The following is a 24026-nucleotide window of genomic DNA, read 5'->3' on the forward strand; positions in this document are numbered from 1 at the left end:
TCAACCCAGAAGGCCTCCATTGACATTTTCCGAGACAAATGAATAAACCCATCAGAACGGTTACGGAACCAATTTCTGTTTTAGTATTTCCAGGAAAAGGGGAACATAAATTCTGCAGAAGTCATTTAAAGTCATAAACCTTAACATGTTTGCAGCGCATTCTACTGGCTGAGGTTGACCAGGTGACCGGCAGCCAAGGCTCGCCTCAGCCTGGCCCTTCAGAGCTGCCCGGCCAAATGGCACTATTGAAAATTCTCCAAGTGACACTGCAGAGAAAAAAGTTCTTTTGCCTGCAGGGCATTGTGGTTTTGTTTTGTTTTGTTTTTTTAAGGAAATCTTTTGATTTGGGCATCAAGACACAATGGAGTCTCTGCTTTTTGAGGTTAGTTCTCAGCCAGGATTTTTTTTTTTTTTTTTTTTTAAGACGCAATGAAACACAGTTTTTGCCCCCAAGACTTCGGTGGGGCGGGGGGAGGGGTGTTCCTAGGCTCTGTCAGAGTCTGAGAACAGGGTCAGAGTCCTCAGAGCCCCCAGAGTGTCAGTGTCCTGCTCCCGGGGAGCTGGAGATGAGTCTAGTCCTTAAACTCATTCTCCACAGCCACGCCTGGGGAACAACAGTCATCTCAAAATAGACATTTCCTTTTGCTTGCCCACCAAGGAAGCATGGCAGCTGGAGGGGACAGGGACAAATGGAGGTGGGCGAGGCAGGACTGGACACTGTTTACCAGGCCAGGAGGCAAGTTTCCAGTTTCCCGGGACTAGCGAGGAGACTGGGTGGGCCCCTTGGCACCCCCACTTGAAGGAGGAGATGACAGGAAGCCAGGGGAAGAAGGAGGAAACTAGGAGGAGGGCAAGTTAGCCCACAGGGAAACGCTGAGTCAGAAGCTCCAGGTGAGGGTCCCTGAGAGCCATGCGGTAAGGAAGGGAGAGCAAAGCCTTGTGGAGACTAGGGCCAGAAAGCCAGAGAGAGTGGAAGAGCCTTGTAGCAGAAGCAGCTCAAGGACATGGGGAGGCACCCCCCTTGCAGGAGGAGGGGACCTCAGCTCCGTCCTTCCCGTGCACCGGGCCTCTTAGAGGAGAAAAGCGCCACCACTTGCATCGCCATGGGCCAACACTGCTTGGTATTCGACCCCATCCAAGGAGATGTTGTGGTTTCTTTTTTTTTTTTTTCCCCTCCTGATCCCATCTCTACTCCAAATCATAAAGTTTAACTTAGGGAATGCCGGAGCAATCCAATGTGCTGGAGAAAAACTTTGCCTATCTGCTCCTCTTCACTCAGCAGTTTGGGTTTGAACATCCCTTCTCCAGGGAATTTTCCCTGAGCACCCTGACCTGGGTGAGGTCCTGGCCTGAATTCTTCCTCCATGCCTCTGTCACAGCTTCAGGTACTTCCCTGGGTCATTATAGCCTTACTCTCTGACCCCTCAGCCAGCATGCAACCCCAAGACACGCTGTGTCTATCCTGGCCTTTACCCAACACCCTTGCCAGCGCAGTACCTGGGACGAGGTTAGCCCACTCTGTGCTAGAAGATGAAAGAAGAAATCCTAATGATTCCCCTGAAAGAGGCCCAGAGGAGCAGGACTTACTGCACAGCTTGTTCTGGAACACGGAAGTCAGTGACTCCATCTGGCTGAAGTTGGCCACCAGAAAGACGTGGTCCTCATGGGGCTCACTCCCGATGGCCTTCAGTGTATTGAGGTCCACCTGGCCCACACCGATGGCAAAGATCAGGATGCCCGTGTCCCGTGCCTTTGCAGCCACCTCGGCCACGGAGTCCTGTGGCCTCCCATCGGTCACAATCATTATGACCCGCAGCACATTCTCCCTCAGGGGGCGGGCCCCCTCTGCTTCCGAGAATGCGATGTTCAGGGCGTACTGGATGGCCAGCCCCGTCATGGTGCCAGTGGACAGGTGCCTCATCCTCTTGACCGCACGCTCCACTTCGGACTTCCTCTTGAAGGTCTTGAGGGAGAACTCGTTCTTGACGGTGCTGCCATACTGCAGGAGGCCCACCCGGGTGACATCGGGGCCGATGTCCAAGAACTGCAAGATGTCCACAATGAACTCCTTGACCTTGGCATAGTCATGGGTGTTGACACTGCGGGAGCTGTCAATGATGAAGACCAAGTCTGCCCGCTTATTCTCACAGGAGCTCTCTGGGGAGAGAGGAGAGGTCAAACTCATTAGAGAAGCACTGAGGGCCCCTGAAAGCTGGCTGTTCCTAGAAAGCCCAGGGGTCCGGAATCACCTTGCAGAACTCTGATTTTCCTTGGTTTTTCTTCCCCCCTCGGGAAAGCATGAAAGGTGTAATATGCATGACTGGGAGATCATGAGTATTGGCTACAAGGAGAAACTATTTGTGCAGGATAAACTAACACTTCAGTTCCTAGAAAGTCATCCATACAGTTTGTAGGTGGGACAAATACCTGATCGGGGTCAAGATGATTTGATGATTGACTAACTGCCCCATAAGCTTGGATGGATACTGCAGGGAATACACCACAAGCCAATGGCCCATGTCAAGGAGCTTACAATCCACCTTGGGAACTTAACTAATGGACCAAATGAAAGAATAATTACGTGAAGCAGTGTGGTGCTTACACTAGATGTTCCGGGAACAGGAATGTTAGTGGGCTGGGATCAAGGAGATAGGATATGAACTAGGTTTATGCAGTGTTTGGATCGAGAGAAGGAACACATGGAGAGAGGCACATGAACAGAAGCCCAAGATGGCAGGAATATGGTGGAAATGGAAACTACTAGGAGGTGCAGAGAGGAATGGAGCTGGAGGGTAACCTGAAGCCAGCTATGAAGGGCCTGAGAATACCTTAGTGTCACATTATGTCACTGAGCTGAGCTGTAGGGAGCTCGCATAATAATAAGTCAATTGAAGATGTTGCAGACAATTGCTGCCCCAATCTTGCTGAGAGGGGGACTCAACCTTAACTGGAGGGGGTGGGGGAACATAGTGGAACTGGAAAAGGGACCGACCAAAAAATATTTCTATCTTTTTTTTAAAGATTTTATTTATTTGGGGTGGCTGGGTGGCTCAGTGGGTTAAAGCCTCTGCCTTCTGCTCGGGTCATGATCCCAGGGTCCTGGGATCAAGCCCCACATCGGGCTCTCTGCTCAGCAGGGAGCCTGTTTCCCCCTCTCTCTCTGCCTGCTTGTGATCTCTGTCTTTCAAATAAATAAATTAAAAAAAAAACCTAGTCTGTTTAAAAAAAAAGATTTTATTTATTCATTTGACAGATTTATTTGACAGAGGGGCAGGTGGGGGCCAGAGGGATATGTGGAAGCAGGCTCTCTACTGAGCAGAGAGCCCAATGCGGGGCTCGATCCCAGGACCCTAGGATCATGACCTGAGCCGAAGCCAGAGGCTTTAATCCACTGAGCCACCCAGGTGCCCCCCCAAAACATTTCAACCAAAGACACCATTAAATGGGAAAAAGGCCAATGTCAAGTCTCTACCCCACTCCCGCCATACTTATTCCTTCAGCCCCCAAGCAAGAAGGCTAAAAGAGGTTTGAGTCTGTGGCTGAAACTCATCACATTCTGGGAAGAGGCTGATATGGGATGAGATGAGAGGCCTCCTGCCTCAGAGGGTGGAAGCTGGGTCTCCCTGCTGGAATTTCTCAGATGTTCTGAGCTACTGCCTCCAGCCAGCAGGGAGTCCCTCCTCCCCTTCCCAGATTCTGTAGCTAAATCCAGATTTGACAGGGATTAGAGAAGGGATCCCAAATGCTTGTCCTAAATCCTAGTCACCACAGCTGCGAGAAAGAGAGAGAAAGCCAAATATGAAACAGTGAGCCCAGTCATCAAAATGAAAAGTGGGAAATGCCATGAAGTCATCCTGTCCACCCCGGCTTGCCAGGCTGTGACTCGCCCCGAGCGAGTCACACACCTCATCCACTTATGGCCTCATAAGTCTTTCGATTTGGGGATGAGGAAGCACCCCTGAACAGCAGCATCCTGGCAAGGAGACCAAGCTTGTGCTGCACCCACGTCTAACACTGGGGCTATGTGAATTCAAAGTGAGTTTCTCAAACCAGAGGCCCCAGACGCCACCTTTGAGGACTCTGGGAGAAAGATCAATATAAAACCTGCCATTTGTGTGATGTTTTCAAAATCCTTTCTCCAGAGCACATTCATCACTATGGTCTCATCTGAGTTTCAGAATAAGCTCTTAAGAGGAAAGTACAGTGTCATACCCATTGGATACATAGAGGTACCAAGAATTGGAAAATCTCTTCTCATGTAGAAAAAAGCCTATATGGAGACACACCAACACCCACCACATTAGGGGTTAGTGAGAATTCAATGGGAAGAGGGTGGCCTTGGGCCCCACAGTGTGGGAACCCTCTTGTCTGCCCACACTGCCCCCCACTTCTCCCCAGGGGAGAAGGCTGCTACTCCTGGCCACGTAGTCCAGGTTGCCCATAAACACCTGCCTTATGAGGCAAATGGCTGAAATCCAGTCCAGCGCTGGGCCCCCAGGGCTGCATCCATCCTGAGAAGTACCTAGAAGGGGTGCCTCTTTTTATTTTCACAAAAGTGCCCATGGTCTAGCATATAGCCCTTGGTTGGAGCCGGAGGACAGACCCACAGGTCTCAGGAGCCAGGCTGGCCCCCGTCCAGGAGCCACAGGCCCTCCACCATTGATGTGTGAACTTACTGCAAGGAGAATGTGGCTCAATGTTCTCTGCCTGGGAGGGGGAACGGAAACCAGGCTCAGACCCTGCCACGGCGGGAAATATAAAGGAAAGGCTGTTTGGAAGGAGAGGAGACAGCTGACTGGCCCCCTAAGAACGCTTCCTCTGGAGAAGTTTGGAAGCAGGAGGTCATCTGGGGTTGGGATTCTTGCTGTGGGTCTAGGTCACCATATCAACATCACATCAAACATCACAGTCAATTTAAAGGGAAGCCTGGAGGTTCCACGGGGAATGGTGTGCTCAACTGGGTTAGTTTCCGTCAAAACAAGTATATCATTTTCACAACGCCTGGGCATTGACCGAAACACCACAAAGGTTCGAAATGGTGTTGGAGTTCCACAGGAGCCGTGTCTGTGAGTGGAAAGTGAGTCTTGGCAGCCCAAGTGAGTGAGTTTTCTTCAAGACAATTTCTCAGGTCTCTTAAGGGCTAAGAACCACAGTCTTGCAGCTTGTCCCTGAGAGGACCAGTTCAGTGGTTCTCAGACTGCAGGTGCCTCCCAAGCCCCCAGAGAAGCATTAAAAACTGAGATCGTGGACCACACTTCCAGAGTTTCTGACCTTGTAGATCCAGGGTGGCACCAGAAAAATCTGCATTTCTAGCAAGTTCCCAGGTGAAGTTGATGCCGCTGGTTAAGGAACCACACTTGAAGAACCATTAGTTGTAGGTACTAGAGAGATCGCTAGAGGAAAGACGTTCTGGCAAGTTTGTTTGTTTATTTTAAGATTTTATTTATTTATTTGACAGATAGAGATCACAAGTAGGCAGAGAGGCAGGCAGAGAGAGAGGAGGAAGCAGGCTCCCTGGTGAGCAGAGAGCCTGATGTGGGGCTCCATCCCAGGACCCTGGGATCATGACCTGAGCCGAAGGCAGAAACTTTAACCCACTGAGCCACCCAGGCACCCCGTTCTGGCAAGTCTTGACCTCACTATCTCACTGTGAATTCCCCAAAGTGGGAAACTAGTCTCATTCATCTTTCCAACCATGCAGCTGGGAACAGAGTTAAGATTTCCGTCAACATTTATGGAATTAAATAGAATTCTGGCTGGCAGAGCAAGGTTCTAGGTGGAAGGAATTGAACCAGAGCAGTCATTTCAAGGAAGTGGATGAAAACCACAAAGTCAAAGTGCTCTAGAGCAGGTGTGGCTCTAGAGTCAGATTCTAGTCACAGATTCTAGACCCCAATATTCACCATTTTATGAGGAAGTATGGCCACTTTTGAACTTTGGTTCACAGACTCACAGACTAATAAATTGTTAGAGCTGGAGGGGTCTAAATAAAGTCAAGTCACTCAGTGTACACAAGGGAAAACTGAGGCTCAGAGACGGCTCATTAGGGTCAGACTTGGGATGATACTGATGGCTCTTCCACCATCTCATGGTGGACATCTTGGAAAATTCACAATACAGGTGGCGTTACCACATGAGCGCTGTAGATGCTTGGGAATATTTGCTGGGAAGAGTCCCCATAGCTTTTCCACATGGGGACTGCTAAGAGGTGTTTCCAGAAAATGGACTCTCCTCTGTGTGTATTCCTTTCAAAGATTGGTTCTGATTAAGAGCATCCCCGTCTCCCAAGCCTGGGAAAAGAGCACACAATCATCCTTCTGGCCCCTCATGACAGACTTTCAACAGCACTGGATGAGGTTTTGTGGGCAGATCATAAAATGTCATCCCTTGAACCACAAAGTGACAGTCTGGACCTTGTCAACTGCACTTCAGTACTGTCAACTTGCCTTCAAAGCCCACAAGTTAGGCAAACAAGTGTCTCTTACTGTTGAACTTGAGCCAGGACAATTTTAAAAAACATTCCACTCCAGCAGGATTCCAGTGTGCAACCTTGGAGTGATTTCCATTGCTCAGGGTTGCAGACTTGTCACTAATCAGCCTCCCTTGCTCTGGCTAAATTCAGTCATGGCTGTGGAATTGGACAACAAATATTTGGTACCATCTGCCTGGGATCAAAGCATGCTTGGAGAAGGAAAGTATGTGAATATCTGTAACTTGCAGAGAATCAAAGGGGGCTCCGAAACGCTTAGTGAAGCGACGTATAGTCCTATGACCTCAGTGTAAGTCCAGTCTCTGCCACCTTTTGTCCACGTGATCTGAGCCTCTCCTTGACCTCTCTGACCCTCAGTCTCTTCTTCTGCGAAATGGTGATAATAATACCTCCCAGTGATGTGGTGAAACTCAAAAGAATAAAATAATAATTTATAGCTACTCTTTATTGAGCACCTAATATGTACTGGGCCTTGTTCTGAACACTTTCCAAGTGTTGGCTTATTTATTCTAGACACTGTTACTATTGCCATTTTGCAGATGAGGACAGTAAGCCTCAAAAGACCAAATAATTAGCCCAGGATCTCATACTTAGGAAGCAGAGGAGCCAGGATCTGACCCCATCTTGTCTGGCTCTGTAGCCCATACTCTTAACCGCCAAGCAATACTCAAAAAGGATTTTGTCCTTTTCAACCCGCCATCGTCAGCATACTCAAGGTGCCCCAGGAATGCACCGGCTTTTGGGGGTCAGTTCTTTCCTTCCCTGGAATCCAGGCCTGAAAGCTATGGCTCCAACTTGCCTGCATCCTGCCAAGCGCTTCTCCCTGCAAGATGCCTATCTGCATTTTTAAAAATGTAATAGAATGATAAAACAGATGCTTGCCTCCCTGAATAGCAGCAGCGCTTCTGTCAGGCTGCTGGTCACTCCCATTCTCACTCACCTGACAAGTGCTTGTTGAGAGAGGAGTAGGAGTAGGAGCAAGGCCGGGGAGGGTGGGGTGGGGGTGCTGCGGGATGGGGCAGGTGTGAGGGAGAGCTGAGGGAACTCGCATCCCAGAAGCATTTGGTGTCTGTGAATTGAGGCTGGTCAAAGACAGCCAGCCAGAGAGACGAACAGACTGAGAGAAAGAGACTGCCAAGTAGAAGGGCACCACAGGCTGACCCAGTTCCGTGCTCAAGGAGGTCTCAGAGGTGCCCACAGGAGCCTGAGGTGTGGCCCCCAGGGCCACTTCATGTAGCTTTGTTGCCATGGGCCTCCAGACCATGACTAGTGGTTGGGACTTACAGGTGATTTCATGGACATTTCAGAGGCAATTTAGCCTATTTTTTACTTTTGTCCCTGATGTGACTTCACCTGAAACTCCCCTGTATTTAGGGCCCTTGACTGGGGCCTGTGATTCTTGGCCTGTGCTGGAAAGACCGCGGTCCTTCCCTCCCTCTCCGATTCCCTTATTAGTCAGTCGCCAGCTGCTGCAGGACCTTCGGCCAGACACTCGGCAGAGCTATTGATGAGCTATGGCCTGCTTTGAAAGCGTTATGCTCTACTCACATCTTCCTAAAGAACCACTGGGGAATACCCTGCAAACTTGATTACCTTCTATTAGGGAAACACCCTGGCCTGCTTCGTGGTATCTAAAACATACCTTGGCCCCGTTAGCAAATCATTCCCCACTTGCTAAGATTTTCCAAACGTGTTTCCAAATTCTGGGGCACTTATGGTTCTCTATACACCATTACATACGATTCTGGGAGCAGTGGCTAATAAACCGAACAACAGAGTCAGGAGCAGAAAGGATTTCTGGGCACTGAAATAATGAGTCAAAGCTGACAAGATGAAACCTAACTGGTATAAATGTCAAGCCCTGCACATAAGGCTCAAAACCCCAAGTGTATAAGCCATAGGAAATGAACGTCTGGATTGATAGCAAGTCACATGATAAAGTCTCAAGGCAAGGCAGCAGATCCCAAGCTTTACCCATTGTCCCCCAGTCTTCCGGTGCTGGCACCTGTGAGACTCCCTAATCGATCCCAGGCTAAGGATCAAAGTTCAGCCACAGAGTAGCTCCTAACACAGCTCCCCCGAGTTCCCTGGAGGGGCCTGGAGGGGGCTTAGGAGTGAAAACTATTTGCCAACCAGACACTTTGCAATGAAGCCCATTAGATACCCCCCCGTTCCCCCCCACCTCCACCCACCAACCTTAATGCCCCAACCATCTCATCAATGGCTTTCCTCGCCTGAGAGAATAGAGAGACTCTCCGAACCAATGGAACACACACTTCTTCTCTTTACATCAGAAATTTCCTATATGTAAATATTTTGGTGAGTTTCATTGATCAGAGTCACCGTAGCTGAAGGTGGCAGCTGTACATTCTCAGGATGCTGTTTCATCAAAGCAATTTCTCCAAAAGCCACTACCATAAGGTTCATGGACAGCAAAGTCAATAATGTTCATGGGAGAATGAACTAATGAACTCTTTGGCCCAGAACTCCCCGCCCTCTACCCTATACCCCAGTGATATCAAACGGTCTGTCGTTCCCTACATCCTCTCTGAGCTGCCTCCTCAGCTTAAGACTCAACCCTGTGGCCACCTATTTTTTAAAAAACCCTTCTTAGATGCCCAGCCCCCAAACACTGGCCTAAATGAGGCCTTTCTCTGAGCCCCCTGGTACCTCCCCATTTATCTCTATCTGAGCATGTTCCTCCCTACGTCTCATGCGTGGAGCTACCCAGCCACAAGTGGTATCTCCTGTGAATCCCTGGTTCCCGCACAGTGTCAGGCATGACGCGCCATCATTCCTTTGATGTACATGTGACTGGGAGGAGTGGGAAGGTGGGGAAGAGAGAAGGTGCAAATCCCTCTCCATGAGCTGGGAAAACTGGTCAGTTTTCCAGTATCCTCAATGTCTTGAAGACATCTTGAAGACATCAGAGACACCTCAGTTGTGTATATGAAATGCTAAGCCCTAGGCAGCACCCTTGACCCAGGGAATATGAATCTCTGGGGCCAATGCCCAGTAATCTGCACCTGTGACTCCTTCGGGTGATTCTTGGACACAACACATCTGAGAACTCTATCCCGAGGGGTATGTGAGCCAGGGAGAGACTGGCCACACACCCAAGAGACCAGAGAAGGCGGTATCAGGGGATCCCTTCCCAAGACCAGAAGAGTCCTTGTAAACATGACAACCGTACATCCTGGGTCTTCTCACATGCTCCGACCCACATTCTGCACCGATGTTGGACCATGTACATGTCAGATATGTCCTGGCTTTCAATTAGGTTCATAAAATAAGTAAGGCAGACACCACTGTTACCCCAATTCTGAGGCTTAGAGCTTGAGTAACCAGTCCACTGGTATGGAGCAAACGAGTGGGGGCAGAATGTCACACCCACATCAGTCTGACACTAGCACCTGTACTTTGTACCCTGTTTCCCGGTCGGTGACCTAAAGTAAAGAGTCTCCTCTGAACAGGAAAAAACAGAGAAGAGCCTTACCCAGTGGCCCTCCTCATTGCCAGTTAACACATTTTTCCCTGGACAGAATCTGGGGAGGACTGGCAGCAGAGACTGGATGAGCCCCAGGAGTTAAAGGTCAACCCAAGGGGCACCTGGGTGGCTCAGTGGGTTAAGCCTATCCCTTCGGTTCAGGTCATGGTCTCAGGGTCCTGGGATCGAGCCCCGAATTGGGCTCTCTGCTCAGCAGGGAGCCTGCTTCCCTTTTCTCTGCCTGCCTCTCTGCCCACTTGTAATCTCTTTCTCTGCCAAATAAATAAATAAAATCTTTAAAAAAAAAAAAAAGAAAAAGGTCAACTCGAGACACATCCTTCTCATGCACATGTCCCCTTTACCCTCTGCTCTGAGCCAGTGCCCTGGGAGTCACCACTGTGCCTCAGCCTCTCAGATTCACCTGCTGCGCTTATCCGTGTCCAGAAGTGTCTTCTGCATCACCAGGCAGTGGGGACAGTAAGCACTATTAATGGCAATGTACAACGATGTCATCCCACAAACACCATACCTACTGGCCCACAAGCCCACAAAACAATAGGACAGACCTCTGAGGTCACAATTAGCTTTATTCATTTTCATTTCACCCATGCCTGGCTCACAGCTGGTACCCAGAAGGTAGTGAACCAAACAAAGACACTATGGGCAAAATACAGTGCTGGAGGTGTGGGGAGGGGACAGGGAGAAGATGTGGCAGTCCCTGCCCTCAGAGGGCTACCATCCAGGGTTTCGGTGAGACAAGCCAACAGAAGCTTGCAGAATGAGTCAGGGGAAGGTGAGTCATTGTTTGGTAATCCTATTCATAACAGACACGTGGCCAGAAGAGCCTAACAAGTAGTTACCAGAGACAGGAACTCTGAACGAGGACGCATGAACAGCCAAAATACAGAGCAAACACATGCTCTACCCCTTGGCCAGCTCCTGAAGAGAATACCCAGTACCTCCAGATGGAGGGCATTTCCATGGACTTCCTCCTCTGCCCCCATTTACCCTGCTTTGAATGCCTGGTTGAGGAAGAAAAAAGGTAGAAGACAGCTGGGGGAAAGGAAAGAGTGGCTTTTAGCCTCTCTGGTTTTCTCCTCCCTTCTGTGTGGTCTTTACCATGGACTTGCTTGTCCCAATGAGCTGTGCAAAAAGCAGTGGATACCACTCAAGATGCCACGTACCACATGCTTCTCTCAAGAACGCATGACCTAGGGTCAGGATGTCAACCCTTCTTCTAGTAAGTTCTTTCCAACAGCCTCAGAGCAGAACCAAAGTTCAAGGGCAGCAGCTGAAATTTCAGTACCGTCAGGGTTGCTCTGCAGACACTTTCCCAAGCTGTTACCAAGGAGAACATTGGCAGGGCAGACAGAGATGAGTGTGGCTGGGGGAGATGGATGTTATCTGGCTGTGGAAAAACATAGCGGGAAGTTTTTATGCAAAAATATACTCTCCAGTGTCACAGTGAGATTTTTGTTGTTGTCGTTCTTTTTTAAAGAAGGTTCTGGTGAATGATCTTGCATCTTTTGGGTCACAAGGAGGGATTCTGGATTGACACCAGCTCAAATTTCAGTTGTCCCTGCTGACTGTCATAAATTCCTTGAGGAACACAGCTCTCTAAGGCTCTCAGGGAGTGTGCACCAATATGCCAGCAAAATGGAAAAGAAAAAGAAAAAAAGGAAAGAAAGAAAAAAAGAAAAAAACATGCCACATCACACCAAGTCTCCCTTCGTAACTGTTAACATGAGCTGAAAGAAAAGACATCATATGAGGTTCAACAACCGTGGTTTCCAGAACCCTGGACAATTTTCTTTGCCAAGAAGCCAAAGAGAAAGCTGCCCCAGTTTAGCCCTGGAGAAAACAGTTTCCAAAGAACTGAATTTCCTTGCAAGGTAGCAGTTTGCTAGAGTTTCACTAAAAAAAAAAAAAAAAAAAATGCTCCTCACATCTCTCAGAGTTTGTCGTACAAACAGGTTTTCTCCCAATTTATAAAAAGATGTATAAAGAAGCCCAGAAATCATCCATGGTTTTAAAACTCATTGGGCTAAATTTGGTTCAGAGTGAATTTGGTAATCTCCACCAAAACCCCTCTCACTGTCTTTCTTTCTTTCTGAAACTGAGAAATGCCTCATATCTTAAAATCATAACCTAGGGGCACCTGGGTGGCTCAGTGGGTTGGGCCTCTGCCTTCAGTTCAGGTCATGATCCGAGGGTCCTGGGATTGAGCCCCGCATCGGGCTCTCTGCTCAGCAGGGAGCCTGCGTCTCCTCCTCACCCCTCTCTCTGCCTGCCTCTCTGCCTGCCTGTGATCTCTGTCAAATTAATTAATTAATTATTTAAAAAAAATCATAACCTACACACACACACACTCAAAACCAGCCCATCCCCCAGTACGAGACAGTACAGAAAGTACTGGGGAACAGGTGATTTGTCCTCTCTGCAAAGTGAAAAACATCGTAGGCAGCTTGAAAAAAGCAACTGGCATTTAGCCCACAGGAGCGTTTTAACTTAATAAATTGAGCAAAGGCCTCCTCTGCTTTCTGGGCGTTCGGCTCACGGAAGTCAGGAGCGAGCAGAGAGACCTGTGAGGAGCAATGCAGGGTCAGGCTGGGAGAGATACTAGCCAGGAGAAGGGGGCCCTGGGGCAGAGTGTGGCACGCCTTTCCCTGGAAGGGGAGAGGAAGGTGCGCACGGAGGCAAGGGGCGGAAGGTTTCCAGGGCCCTGTACCAGCGAAGGCAAAGTTGCTCCTTGGAGTCACCTCTCTCATCATTTTGGTTTGGCTGAGTTAAGCCAAGGGCTCCCTTTCTTTCTTTTTTTTTTTTTTTTTTTTGTTACTGAGACATACAGCTTTTATTTTTTTTTTAATTTTTTATTTTTTCTAAACATATATTTTTATCCCCAGGGGTACAGGTCTGTGAATCACCAGGTTTACACACTTCACAGCACTCACCAAAGCACATACCCTCCCCAATGTCCATAATCCCACCCCCCTTCTCCCAACCCCCCTCCCCCCTTTCTTTATGCTAGGTGCTGGGAATACGGTACGAGAACCCACCTTGGTCTGGGAGGAGCTTACAACCTTTGAAAGAAGACAGATTCATGAAAAACATAAGCAACAAGAACCAAAAGGAGGACACTGGCTCCCAAGACGGTGGGCAGGGAGATTGCTGGAGAAGCTGATGGGTGCTATATTATTTTATGGTATTATTCTATTATTATCAGATGAGCAGGGTTGGCCAGGCAGAGTTGGGGGTGGGTGCTGTAGGCAAGGGGTCAGTGTGAGCAAAGACCAGGAGGCCGGAAAGGAGTAGGGGGCACGTGTGCGTGGGTAACTGCAGCGGGCGTGGCTTGGCTGGATCTTAAAGAACAGGATGGGGATGACAGGGCCACAGAGGGAAGGTCACATGTGCCTCCTATTAAGAAGTTTGGACTTCACGGGGTGCCTCCCTGACTCAGTTGGTAGAGCACACGACTCGATCTCGGGGCCGTGAGTTCAAGACCCCATTGGGTGTAGAGCTTACTTTAAAAAAGAAAGAAGAGGGGCGCCTGGGTAGCTCAGTGGGTTAAGCCACTGCCTTCAGCTCAGGTCATGATCTCAGGGTCCTGGGATCGAGTCCCGTATCGGGCTCTCTGCTCGGCGGGGAGCCTACTTCCCTCTCTCTCTCTCTCTCTCTCTCTCTGCCTGCCTCTCCATCTACTTGTGATTTCTCTCTGTCAAATAAATAAATAAAATCTTAGAAAAAAAATATTAAAAAAAAAGAAAGAAGAAGTTTGAACTTCATTAAGGAGCCAGCAGGAATCCCCTGAAGGGTCTTACCTGTGCTATCATCCTCCTTCAGGACATATCCGAAGGGCTCCTGCCTCAACCCAGACTTCACTCTTCTTCATCCCTGACCCAACCCAAAACCCGTCCCTCCAGGCCCGCGCCCCTTGAATGGAACCCAGCCTGGTCTCAGACGTGAATTAGTATCTTCCATGTATAAAGTAATAGAGAAGGCATCAGAGAGGATTTGAAGACAACTCCTTCATCTTTAGGAGCTGAGTTTCTACCCTTTTGCTACCTAATCCTGGAGTGAGTCTACCCGAAGGACTTTCAGTGGTGGAGCAGAGAACTTAGGTCAGCAGCTGGGCCCTCCCAACTCAACTCATCTCTCCTTGGGTCCCCACTCCTTCCCCTCTAGTGCTCACCCTGGTTAATTCAGAAAGAACTATTGATTGAATGTCAGTTGGGCCTCGGCATCGACTCCCACCTCTTTCATGAGTCTTCCTTTATGCAGAAACGAGAAAGACAAGAAACCCACTTCCCAGACCCCCTTGCCGCTAGGGTTCTGGGTAACTGTGAGGCGCCACCAATTAAATATACCCACAAAGCAGGAAACAAAGTGAAGGCTGTTTCTACTGGCAAGCAAGGCTGTAGAAAGACAGGTTTCGTGTTCTAGTATCTGTTCACCAGCTTCATAGATCCAGTTATAGTGGCTGCAGGACCCTGATCCCGGCAACAATTTTTTTTTTTTTTTAAGATTTTATTTATTTATTTGACAGAGAGAGAGCACAAGGAGCAGAGGGAGAGGAAAAAGCAGACTCCCTATGGAGAAAGGAGCCTGAAGCAGGACCCCATCCCAGGATCCTGGGATCATGACCTGAGCCAAAGGCAGATGCTTCACCAGCTGAGCCACCCAGGCATCCTCCAGCAACCAATTCTCGAGTGATGGTTCCAACTCCCACTTCTCTGATCTTTCCAATAATCATGTAAATACCTTGTTCGCAGAACGAAATCGTTTTCTGTTTAAAATGCCTAGAGCACTTTGCTTCCTGCACTGGTCCCAGCGGTCCCCGCCACTTGTCAACACGTCTGCCTTCTTGCCACCTCCCTCATTCACAGTGGGTTCCAGCGGAGTTTTGGAAACACACCAGAACAAAGGAAAACACAAGTGGGCATGCTCGGTCCTCTTCACAAAACTCATCTGAAGGGCTAGTGGCCCCAAGCTTTGTGGAAGCGGGGCCAACTCTCTTGCCCTCCCCTGAAACCTGTCATCCTTCTCTCCACGGGGACTCCCCCAGGCACCTAGACTGCTGGCATTCTTCAGTTCCTTTGGAAACTGTAGCCTCTCCACTTGATCTGATGCGTCATCTCCTCCATCCTTCCTGAACTTGGCCTAGACCTCCGCTCCCTCAAATACACTGAGATGGTGTATTAGACAAAAGGAAAACGATGGAGTCAGCTCTTTGTTTCCTCATCACTCAGAGTGCTTGGGTGAACACGCAACTCCAGCTGGTACACTCGACTCCGTGAAGCTCAACGCCCTATGTTAGGGTTGCCATGGAAGCCAGAAATAACATTTCAAGCATCCCTCACAGCCTTGGTGACTTTGGTTTCTAGGCTGTTCTACAAATAGTCTTTCTTGCAGCTGCTCATTAAAATGAAGATCGGTTAATAAGACAGCGTGTTTAACAAATGAAAATGGTATTTGTCACAGACCAGATAATCACGAAGTACTTAGGGTATGCATACTTTGAAACTGAAAAGGGGGGCCCCTGGGTGATTCAGTCGGTTAAGCATCTGGCTCTCGATTTCAGCTCAGGTCACAATCTCGTGGGTTGTGAGATCCAGCCCTGGCATCGGGCTCCGTACTTGAAGATGCTCTCTCTCTGCCCCCTCCCCATACGCATGCATGCTCATTCTTTCTCTCCGTAAAGTAAATAAATAAATCTTAAAAAAAAAAAAGAGAGAGAGAAAGAGAGAGAGAGAGAAACAACAGAAAAGGGATCTTCAAGACTGGATTCAATTTCCCTATTCCAGAAATGGAGAGGATAGATCACGTAGTATAATGGTAAGGTAGCCTCCTGACTCTTGGGCCACCCTCGTTCCCCTACCAACATGCACTCACCATCCTGGGCAAGTGACCTGCTCTGTCTAACTTCAGGTTCCTCTTCTAACAGATGGGGACAAGGACCTGGCTTATAGAGTTGTCATGAGGATTAAGTAAATTAATGTGTGTAAGATACTTAGAATGGTACCTGGCACAAAGAGTCAAAAACTCACTTATTGTTGTTATGATGATGCTTATTATTATTACCACCTGGTATTATGTTGAATGTTGTCCAGAAGCAACATGGCGTAATGCAGAAATCACTGGACTGGGAGTCCAGAGATTCGTGCTCTGATCCCTGTTCTGCCATCAGCTAGATGATATTAACCACATAACCACCTTCTTCTTCTTCTTCTTCTTTTTCTTTTCTTTTTTTGACCATGTCACTTTGATCTCTAGGGTTGGACTAAATGACACCTCAGTTCCTTTCCAGTTCTAGCTGGGTCTAGTTTACACCAGGGTGTTAAATAAGTTAAATGGAACTGTTCCTTGACCTTTATAAACGGTTATATCCATATCTATAATGATGGCTAATATTTATTGAGCAATGGTTATCTATCAATACAATGCTAAATGTTGTACATGTATTAACTCCTTATTTTTCACAACCTGTTGTCCACATTTAACAGGTGGGAAAACTGAGGCACAGAGAGTTTTAAGTAATTTGCCCAAGGTCACATGGTTGGTAATTGGTAGGGCCAGGATTTAAATCCGGGAATCTGAGGCTAGACCTCATGCTCTTCATGATTAATCTACAGGAAACAACAAAATCAGATACTACAAGTAGACAAGGGTGCAAGCTGCATGACTTTATAGGACATTAACGCTCTCTAGTTGTAACTGTAGGGTACTCTACCGGCTGTATCCATAAATTCCCAGCAACTGGTACTGTTCAAAAAGGTTTCAGGAAACTTGCCACAAAATAAAATAGTTCTTAGTTCTTTGTTACACTCCAGAGATGCTCACTTCTACCAACATCTTGCACCTCCATATTGGCATTAACTTCCCACCTGGCATTTCTTTGTCCCTCTAAAGACTGTTCTCAATCCAGCAGCCATAGTGATTCTGTGGCAAGTGAAATCACCTCACTCCTTTGTTTAAGACCTTCCGATGGTTCCCATCTTTCTCAGAGAAAAGACAAAGTCCTAGACATGGCCCCCCAAAGGCCGGCTTGTTACTTCTCAAAGAAATACTACACTGGCATTGCAACTCTGAACACTTACGAGTTGTTCCCTCAGCCTGGAACATTCTGGATTCCGTTACTTATCCCCTCACCTGCCTTCGGGTGCCTGTAGAAAGCAACCCCCCTCTGGGTGAGGCCTCCCCTGCCCCGGTCACGATCTAAAACTCCCCACGCCCACGCCCAGCACATCTATCCCTCTTTCTGGCTTTTCTCCAAAGCATTTATCAACTTCTCTCTTATGTATTTTACTCATTTATTTTTTATTATCTGTTTCTATTGGAATACATGACCTGAGGTTGAGGATTTTTGCCTGTTTTGTTCCCTGCAATGTTCCCAAGACCTCCAGTGCTAGGTGACACAACTCTTTTTGTGAGATGAATGGATGAAAGGGCGACTGAATAGGTACATATCTAGGCATCTGTAATGCGAGAAACCAGCATCGGACTCCGACTTGAAGACTTCTCAGAACTCTCCTCTTACCTCTCAAAGGTTAGTCCTGGGAAAAAAGACCTGAAGCATGCCTGGATATTTATATTCCTAAAATTATACAGAAATAGGATTAAATCTACTCTTGCAGGGAAGAAACCTCCAAGAATCCAACAGACGACAAGGCAAAAATAAGCACATGTTACTTTCATAACAGAAAATGTTTTTTAAAAATGTTTAAAAGTTGGGGATGGATGTTTACTCTAACTTTTGAGGCCAAACCAGAACTCAAGGATGGAGGTTATAGGATCAATCTCAGCCTGCTACAGAATAAGGAGAGTATGTATGGATTTCAGTCAGTTATGTTTCAAGATTTCTAGAAAAATTCATGAAGCATTTACTACACAAGTTTTAAATTGCATTAAAAACATTTAAATTGCATCTAATACATTTCTATTTATCATACAATCCTTAAACTGCAAACAAAACAAACACAACATACAAACAAATAAAAAAAAACCCAGTAATAAAATCTATAGCTTTGACATTCTTTTTTTAGTTTTTTTAATGTGCACCAACCATTTGGGTAATTCTTTTTCTTGTCCTCTCTTCTTTCAATTTAATTATCACTGCTCTCTTCCCATTTTGTGTACTTTCAAGACAATGGCTTAACACAGTACAGCAGACAACCCTAGTGGTTGACTACTTAAAATTCATTTCTCTCCCCCACTCCTTTCTGCTCCATTTGCCTAAGATTTCAAGCAACTAAGAGGCAGCCATGGGCTCCATAAGGGCAGGTCCCTCCCCACCAGGAAGGTGTCCTTACTGAACAAAGCCGGTCGTGGTTATCCCACTATCCAGACTCAGTAGCTGGAGTAAGCACTTGATTCAGTTTTGGCCAGTGGGGAGTAAGGGAAACTCTCTTGAAATTTCCAGGAAAGATTCTGGTCTCTGATGAAAGGAACAAACCAAGGGATGTTCTCTTCCTGACTTTGTTCTCTTCCTGACTTGACTGTGGTCATGGAACAAAGTGATGTTTGGAGCTGCAGCAGTCATCTTGGGACTGTAAGGCAAAAGCCTAAGGAAGGAATGCCAATCTCCTGGGATGACACAGCTAAAAGCTAGAAGGAGTTCTGGTCTCGATGACAAAGCTGAGCCACAGCCACGGACTGGGGATCACGGACCTCCATACTTCTTGTGAGGTATTCAAATATCTTTTCATAAAACCACTGTTAGCTTAAGCCAACTGCAATCTACCTATTATCCAGAGATTTCTCTAGTGATACCAAGCTTGCTGCAGAGCACCTCCTTAATGAAAATGTATGCCATGTATGAAGGAATGGATCTGATTATACAGATTTTGACATTTTAAAAAATAAAATGTATTAAACTCTTCTGCTAAGTGTGCATATTTTCTAAAATGCTCATGTTATCAACTCAGTAGAGGTTCTTCTCTAAGACCAATATCTGATTTAAGCCTCAAAGAAAAAAATGCTGTCTTATAGCTAAATCAGTAGATGCTCAAATAGATAAATACAAGTTAATAATACCAATAATTACTATTATTGTCACCTCTCACAATTCATTCAGTATACATGTATTTTTTTAAAAGAACCATTTCTTATTTTTTTTAATATTTTATGGGGCGCCTGGGTGGCTCAGTTAAGCCTCTGCCTTCGGCTCGGGTCATGATCTCAGGGTCCTGGGATCGAGCCCCGCATCGGGCTCTCTGCTCAGTGGGGAGCCTGCTTCCCCCTCTCTCTCTGCCTGCCTCTCTCTGACTACTCGTGATCTCTGTCAAATAAATAAATAAATATATATATATATATTTAAAGATTTTGTTTATTTATTTGACAGAGATAAATAAATAAATATATATATATACATATATATATATTTAAAGATTTTGTTTATTTATTTGACAGAGATAAATAAATAAATATATATATATACATATATATATATATTTAAAGATTTTGTTTATTTATTTGACAGAGATCACGAGTAGCCAGAGAGAGGCAGGCAGAGAGAGAGGGGGAAGCAGGCTCCCCGCTGAGCAGAGAGCCCGATGCGGGGCTCGATCCCAGGACCCTGAGATCATGACCTGAGCCGAAGGCAGAGGCTTAACTCACTGAGCCATCCAGGTACCCTACTATACATGTATTGAGAAGTTACAATGCCAGATGCTTTAGACCCAGAGATGAAAAGACCTAATTCCTAGATTTAAAGATGTCACAGTAGAGTGGGCTCTGTTAATTCCACTTTGCAATGTACAAAGTGTTTTTTAAGAATAGATTTTAAAATAGACAATAACAACAACAGGCGTTTATTGAAGGCTTACTCTGCGCCAGACTCCATGCCAAACTTTTATCTGCGTGGTCTCCTTGTGTCCTCTTTCCCACTGATTATCATCCCTGTTTTATAAGGGAGACAAGGTGTTGAGGGTGATTGTGTTACTTATTCATGGTCACACAGTGGAAACCCAGCATTCACACTTATTAAAAGGCAGCTACTGTTATTTTTAAAACCAAGCTGACAAGTGCAGTGGCAGGTGCGGGAACATTCAAGAGCCACAGTCGATTAGAAGCTTGTAGGAAAACAGGAGGATCATTAGGAAAAAGGAAGCCATCTTGGGCTCTCTGAGGAGCTGGAGGCTCCCAATCAAGAAATGACAGTTCAGGACACCATTCTGTGTTTAAAGGAAACATAGGCAAGGTTCTTTTCCCTTCTTGAACTTTAACCTGTAAACCAAACTATCAGTCGAGCATCTCCAAGGAGTGTCCCTGTGGATACCCCCTAGACACTGAAACTAAACATGGAGTTTGAGCTCACACAAGGCACTCAGTGTTTGTTGAGTGAATAAAGATTTAGCTGCTCTGGTTATGTGTGGTAGTTTTACGTGACAGCGGTTTGTGGACAGGGATAATGTCTGTCTTGTCTGTGTTTGTGGCTCACCTCAGCTTCAGTGGCTGGTTGGTTGATGGCTTTGTTCCAGCCCTGACTCAGTCTGACCACTGGCTGGGGCAAATGTCTACATGAGAAGACACTATGTAGTAGGAGGAGAAAAGGGCTCCTCTGAGCCCCAGGTGACTTAGTCCTAAGCCTTAGGTGCTGCTGGTGAATCACTTCACCTTGAACAAGGAACGGTATCTCTGGGCCGTGGTTCCTTCTTCCTCATTTCTTAAAATTTATTTGTACCAAGGATTTCCATGACAGTGTGGGGAAGCCCATGACTCCTCCTCCGAATAAACTTGTTAAATGCCTGACATAAAATGCAACACCCACTAGGATGGCTACTATTTAAAAAATGGAGAATAACAGGTGTTGGAAAAATACAGAAAACTTGGAACCCTTGTGCATGGCTGGTGAGAATGTAAAATGGTGCAGCCACCGTGCAATTTGGTTGGGCAGTTCTTGAAAAAGTTAAATGTAGATGGGGCACCTGAGTGGCTCAGTCGGTTAAGCATCCGACTCCTGATTTCGGCTCAGGCCATAATCTCAGGGTCGTGAGATCAAGCCCCAGGTCAGCCTCCATACTAGGTCTGGAGCCTGCTTCAGATTCTCTTTGCCTCTCCCTCTGCCCTTCTGCCTTTCTTCCCAGCTTCTGTCCCCACTCACACACTTGTGTTCCTTCCCTCTCTCTCAAAAAAAAGTTAAACATAGAATTTCTATATTTCTCAGCAATTTCATCCTTGATACATAGCCAAGAACAATTTAAAGCAAGGACTCAAACAGACACTTACCCATGTTCATGGCAGCATTATTCACAATAGCCAAAATGTAGAAACAACCTGTGTCCATCAGTAGATGAATGGAGACAGAAAATGTGGTGTACACATATAATGGACTATTACTCGGCCACAAAGAAAAAGTTCTGACACCTGCTATAACATGGATGAACTGTGAAAACATTATACTAAGGGACAAAAGTCACAAAAGCGCCACTATTCTATCACTCCACGTATAAGAAGTATCAAGAATAGGCAAATCCATAGGGACAGGAAGTAGAAAAGAAGTTCCTGGGGAAGGGAAGATGGGGAGGTCCTTCCTAACAGGTAGTTTCTGTTTGGGATGATGAAAAGTTCTGGAAATAGACAGTGATGATGGCTGCACAACGACGTGAGTGTTCCTGATGCCGCTGAATTGTACGCTTCAAAATGTTCGAGATGGTTCATCTTATGCTTTGCGTCTCAATTACCACAATAAATAGACAAGTAAATGCAAAGGGTAAGAAAGGAGGCCAAGTATTTGAATTTCAGTTATCAAGTTATTTAAAAGTTGGGGATGTAGTAATGTATGGACTTTCAAAAATAATATTGAGTAACAAGGTCGGTGGGGCACCTGGGTGATGCAGTCAGTCAAGCATCAGCCTTTGGCTCAGGTCATGATCCCAGGGTCCTGGAATCGAGGCCCCCTTCCCCCCTCCTCCCTGTTCATGTACTTTCTCACTACCTCTGCATCTCTCTCAAATAAATAAATAAAATCTTAAAAAAATAAATAAATAACAAGGTAAAAAGGGGGGGGTCTCCTAACTAGTGTTGCATGTCAACGGTATTTTTAAATATCTCTGCCGAGTCCATGATGCACCATGGAGACATCTGCAGTTTCCTTTGGTGACATGGTGCTGCTGTTTCTCCTGTGGTTTGTGGTTTACAATCATAATAGATGGAAATGCTCAGCTGCAGTTAGAGGTTAGTGAAAAAGTATGTGATTTTTTTCCAATCCAAATTATAGGCCCAATGAAGTCTGTCTAAAGATTCTGGTGGTCCATGGCCCCTGGGGTTAAAAACCTCTCAGCTCTCTCTAGGTAAACCGATGTGATCTAGGAATGGCTTCATTTCTACATCATCAATAAATTAACATCTCTGATCAGATCTTTTCTTATCTGTAGTGAGACTGTCATCAAATCTACCTCTCAAAGGCTCTGTGAAGAAAAGGGAGATAAGGCTAGCAAAAGATGCTTTCAAAACCTGTAGAGCTCTCTTAACAAAGGCTAGGTATTACCAGAGAAACCTAATAGTCAATGGAGACTTCTTCCCCCCATACCTGGCACATCAGCCCCCAGGTCTCAGTGTTCCCTCAGAATTTTGGTAGGAGTTTTGAGAGCTATGGGAACAAAACGCTGAGCACTTATTGTTAAATACCATGCCCTGTGTTAAATAGTGCTATGACCTGTATTTTGTATGTATGCCGATAGATTTGAAAATACAAATTAAGGAAAATGCCAATTACCAAAATAGACTCGAGAAGAAATAGGAAACCCCAATAAGACTCATGACTGTTAAAAAAAAAAAAAAATTGAATTAGATGTCAGAAATACCCTCTCTACAGAAGGCATCAGGCCCAGATGGTTTTATGAGTGAGTCCCACTGGCCCTAGAGGCCATCTCTCATGGATCCCATACCAATTTTCCTGTGCTGCCTACAACTAGGGAATTTGCCTCAAACCCCAAAGCATGGCAGGTAGGGGTCCAGAAAGGACTCTGCCATACCAACAGTGCCCGAAACAATCCTGGCCTTGCCCACTGTAGATCCTCAAGGTGTATCTGTTCAATGAGTGGATGAATGATAAAACTGAGGCAAATCATGAAACAAAAAAATAACGTATTAGAGCTAAACGATTTGGGCACAGAAAAATAGCTAGGTAAAATTGATGTCTTTTCTAGTCCTCTTCATTTTGGAGATGAATTCAAGTTTGCCTGGACCAAGAGGGTGGAGGAGCCTGCTTCCTTCAGTAGATGGGACCATCATACAGGACAGCTTTAGGAACACTGGCCCTCTGGACACTTGTGGATAAATAGTACCTATAAGGGGAGGGCATGCTTCCCTGGCTACCCCAGCAGTGAGTCCTAAACACTGAAGGATTCTGCATCTTTCACTTGGCCCAGCACAGCTCTTGTAACGTGGGGATTCTCAGGTCATACTCCTTCAGTGAATGGATCCCATCAACTGGAACAAGCCTTAGGGTCAGGGCGGGGGAATTAAGAGCTAGAGATGGAAAGCAGCCTCTCACGGTCTTTGCCAGCTCTGAGCCCTCTGGACTGGATTCCTCCACAGTTACATTATGGGCCAACCTGACTTTAAAGACCTTTGAGGTTCATTCTCCCCAGGATTCTCATGGTCCAAATGCCCCACATGGCACGTAATGCATCCTGCCTTTCCAAAGGTCCCTCCTGGCCCTGAGCCCATGTCATCAGATGCCTACATTCCTCGTTTCTCCCCTGCATCAGCTCCTTGTACATCTGGCCATCAGCTCCCTCTTTGATGTTCTCACTCCTTGGCTGGGCTTCGGCCTTACGATAACTTCTCCCTCCTCCCCCTTTCCCGGCCCCACCGTCCTCTGTGAAGCCAAAATACACACATGGCTCTCCTTTCATCTTTCCCTATAAATCAGTCTCCTCTGGATATACTGAAAGAAGGCTGTTCTGAGCTGGTGGTTCTCATTCTTGGCTCTTGAAAAGTCTTACTCGGACTTGGCTTCACATCCTGGCTACGCTGTACTCGTTTCCCATCTCCAGCCCTAGGAAGTCGGCCTCCCAACCCACCATGTTCGTCTAAGGACTCAGAAAC

General features: G+C 46.6%; 1 protein-coding gene across 5 annotated transcripts in view; it reads right to left on the reverse strand.

The window, feature by feature from the left end:
• The window catches only part of MATN2 (matrilin 2), a 134900-nt gene that overhangs the window by 88079 nt on the left and 22795 nt on the right, over nucleotides 1-24026 (reverse strand). For 4 of the 5 annotated variants that reach the window (XM_059165958.1, XM_059165959.1, XM_059165957.1 and 1 more), the window contains exon 3: nucleotides 1588-2157. The exons of the other annotated variant lie outside the window; for it this stretch is intronic. In XM_059165958.1, coding sequence (XP_059021941.1) covers nucleotides 1588-2157 — 570 coding nt within the window. The remainder of the gene's footprint in view (nucleotides 1-1587; nucleotides 2158-24026) is intronic. 5 annotated transcript variants of the gene reach the window in all.

Source organism: Mustela lutreola, chromosome 3, assembly GCF_030435805.1.
Source record: "Mustela lutreola isolate mMusLut2 chromosome 3, mMusLut2.pri, whole genome shotgun sequence".
NCBI lineage: Eukaryota > Metazoa > Chordata > Mammalia > Carnivora > Mustelidae > Mustela > Mustela lutreola.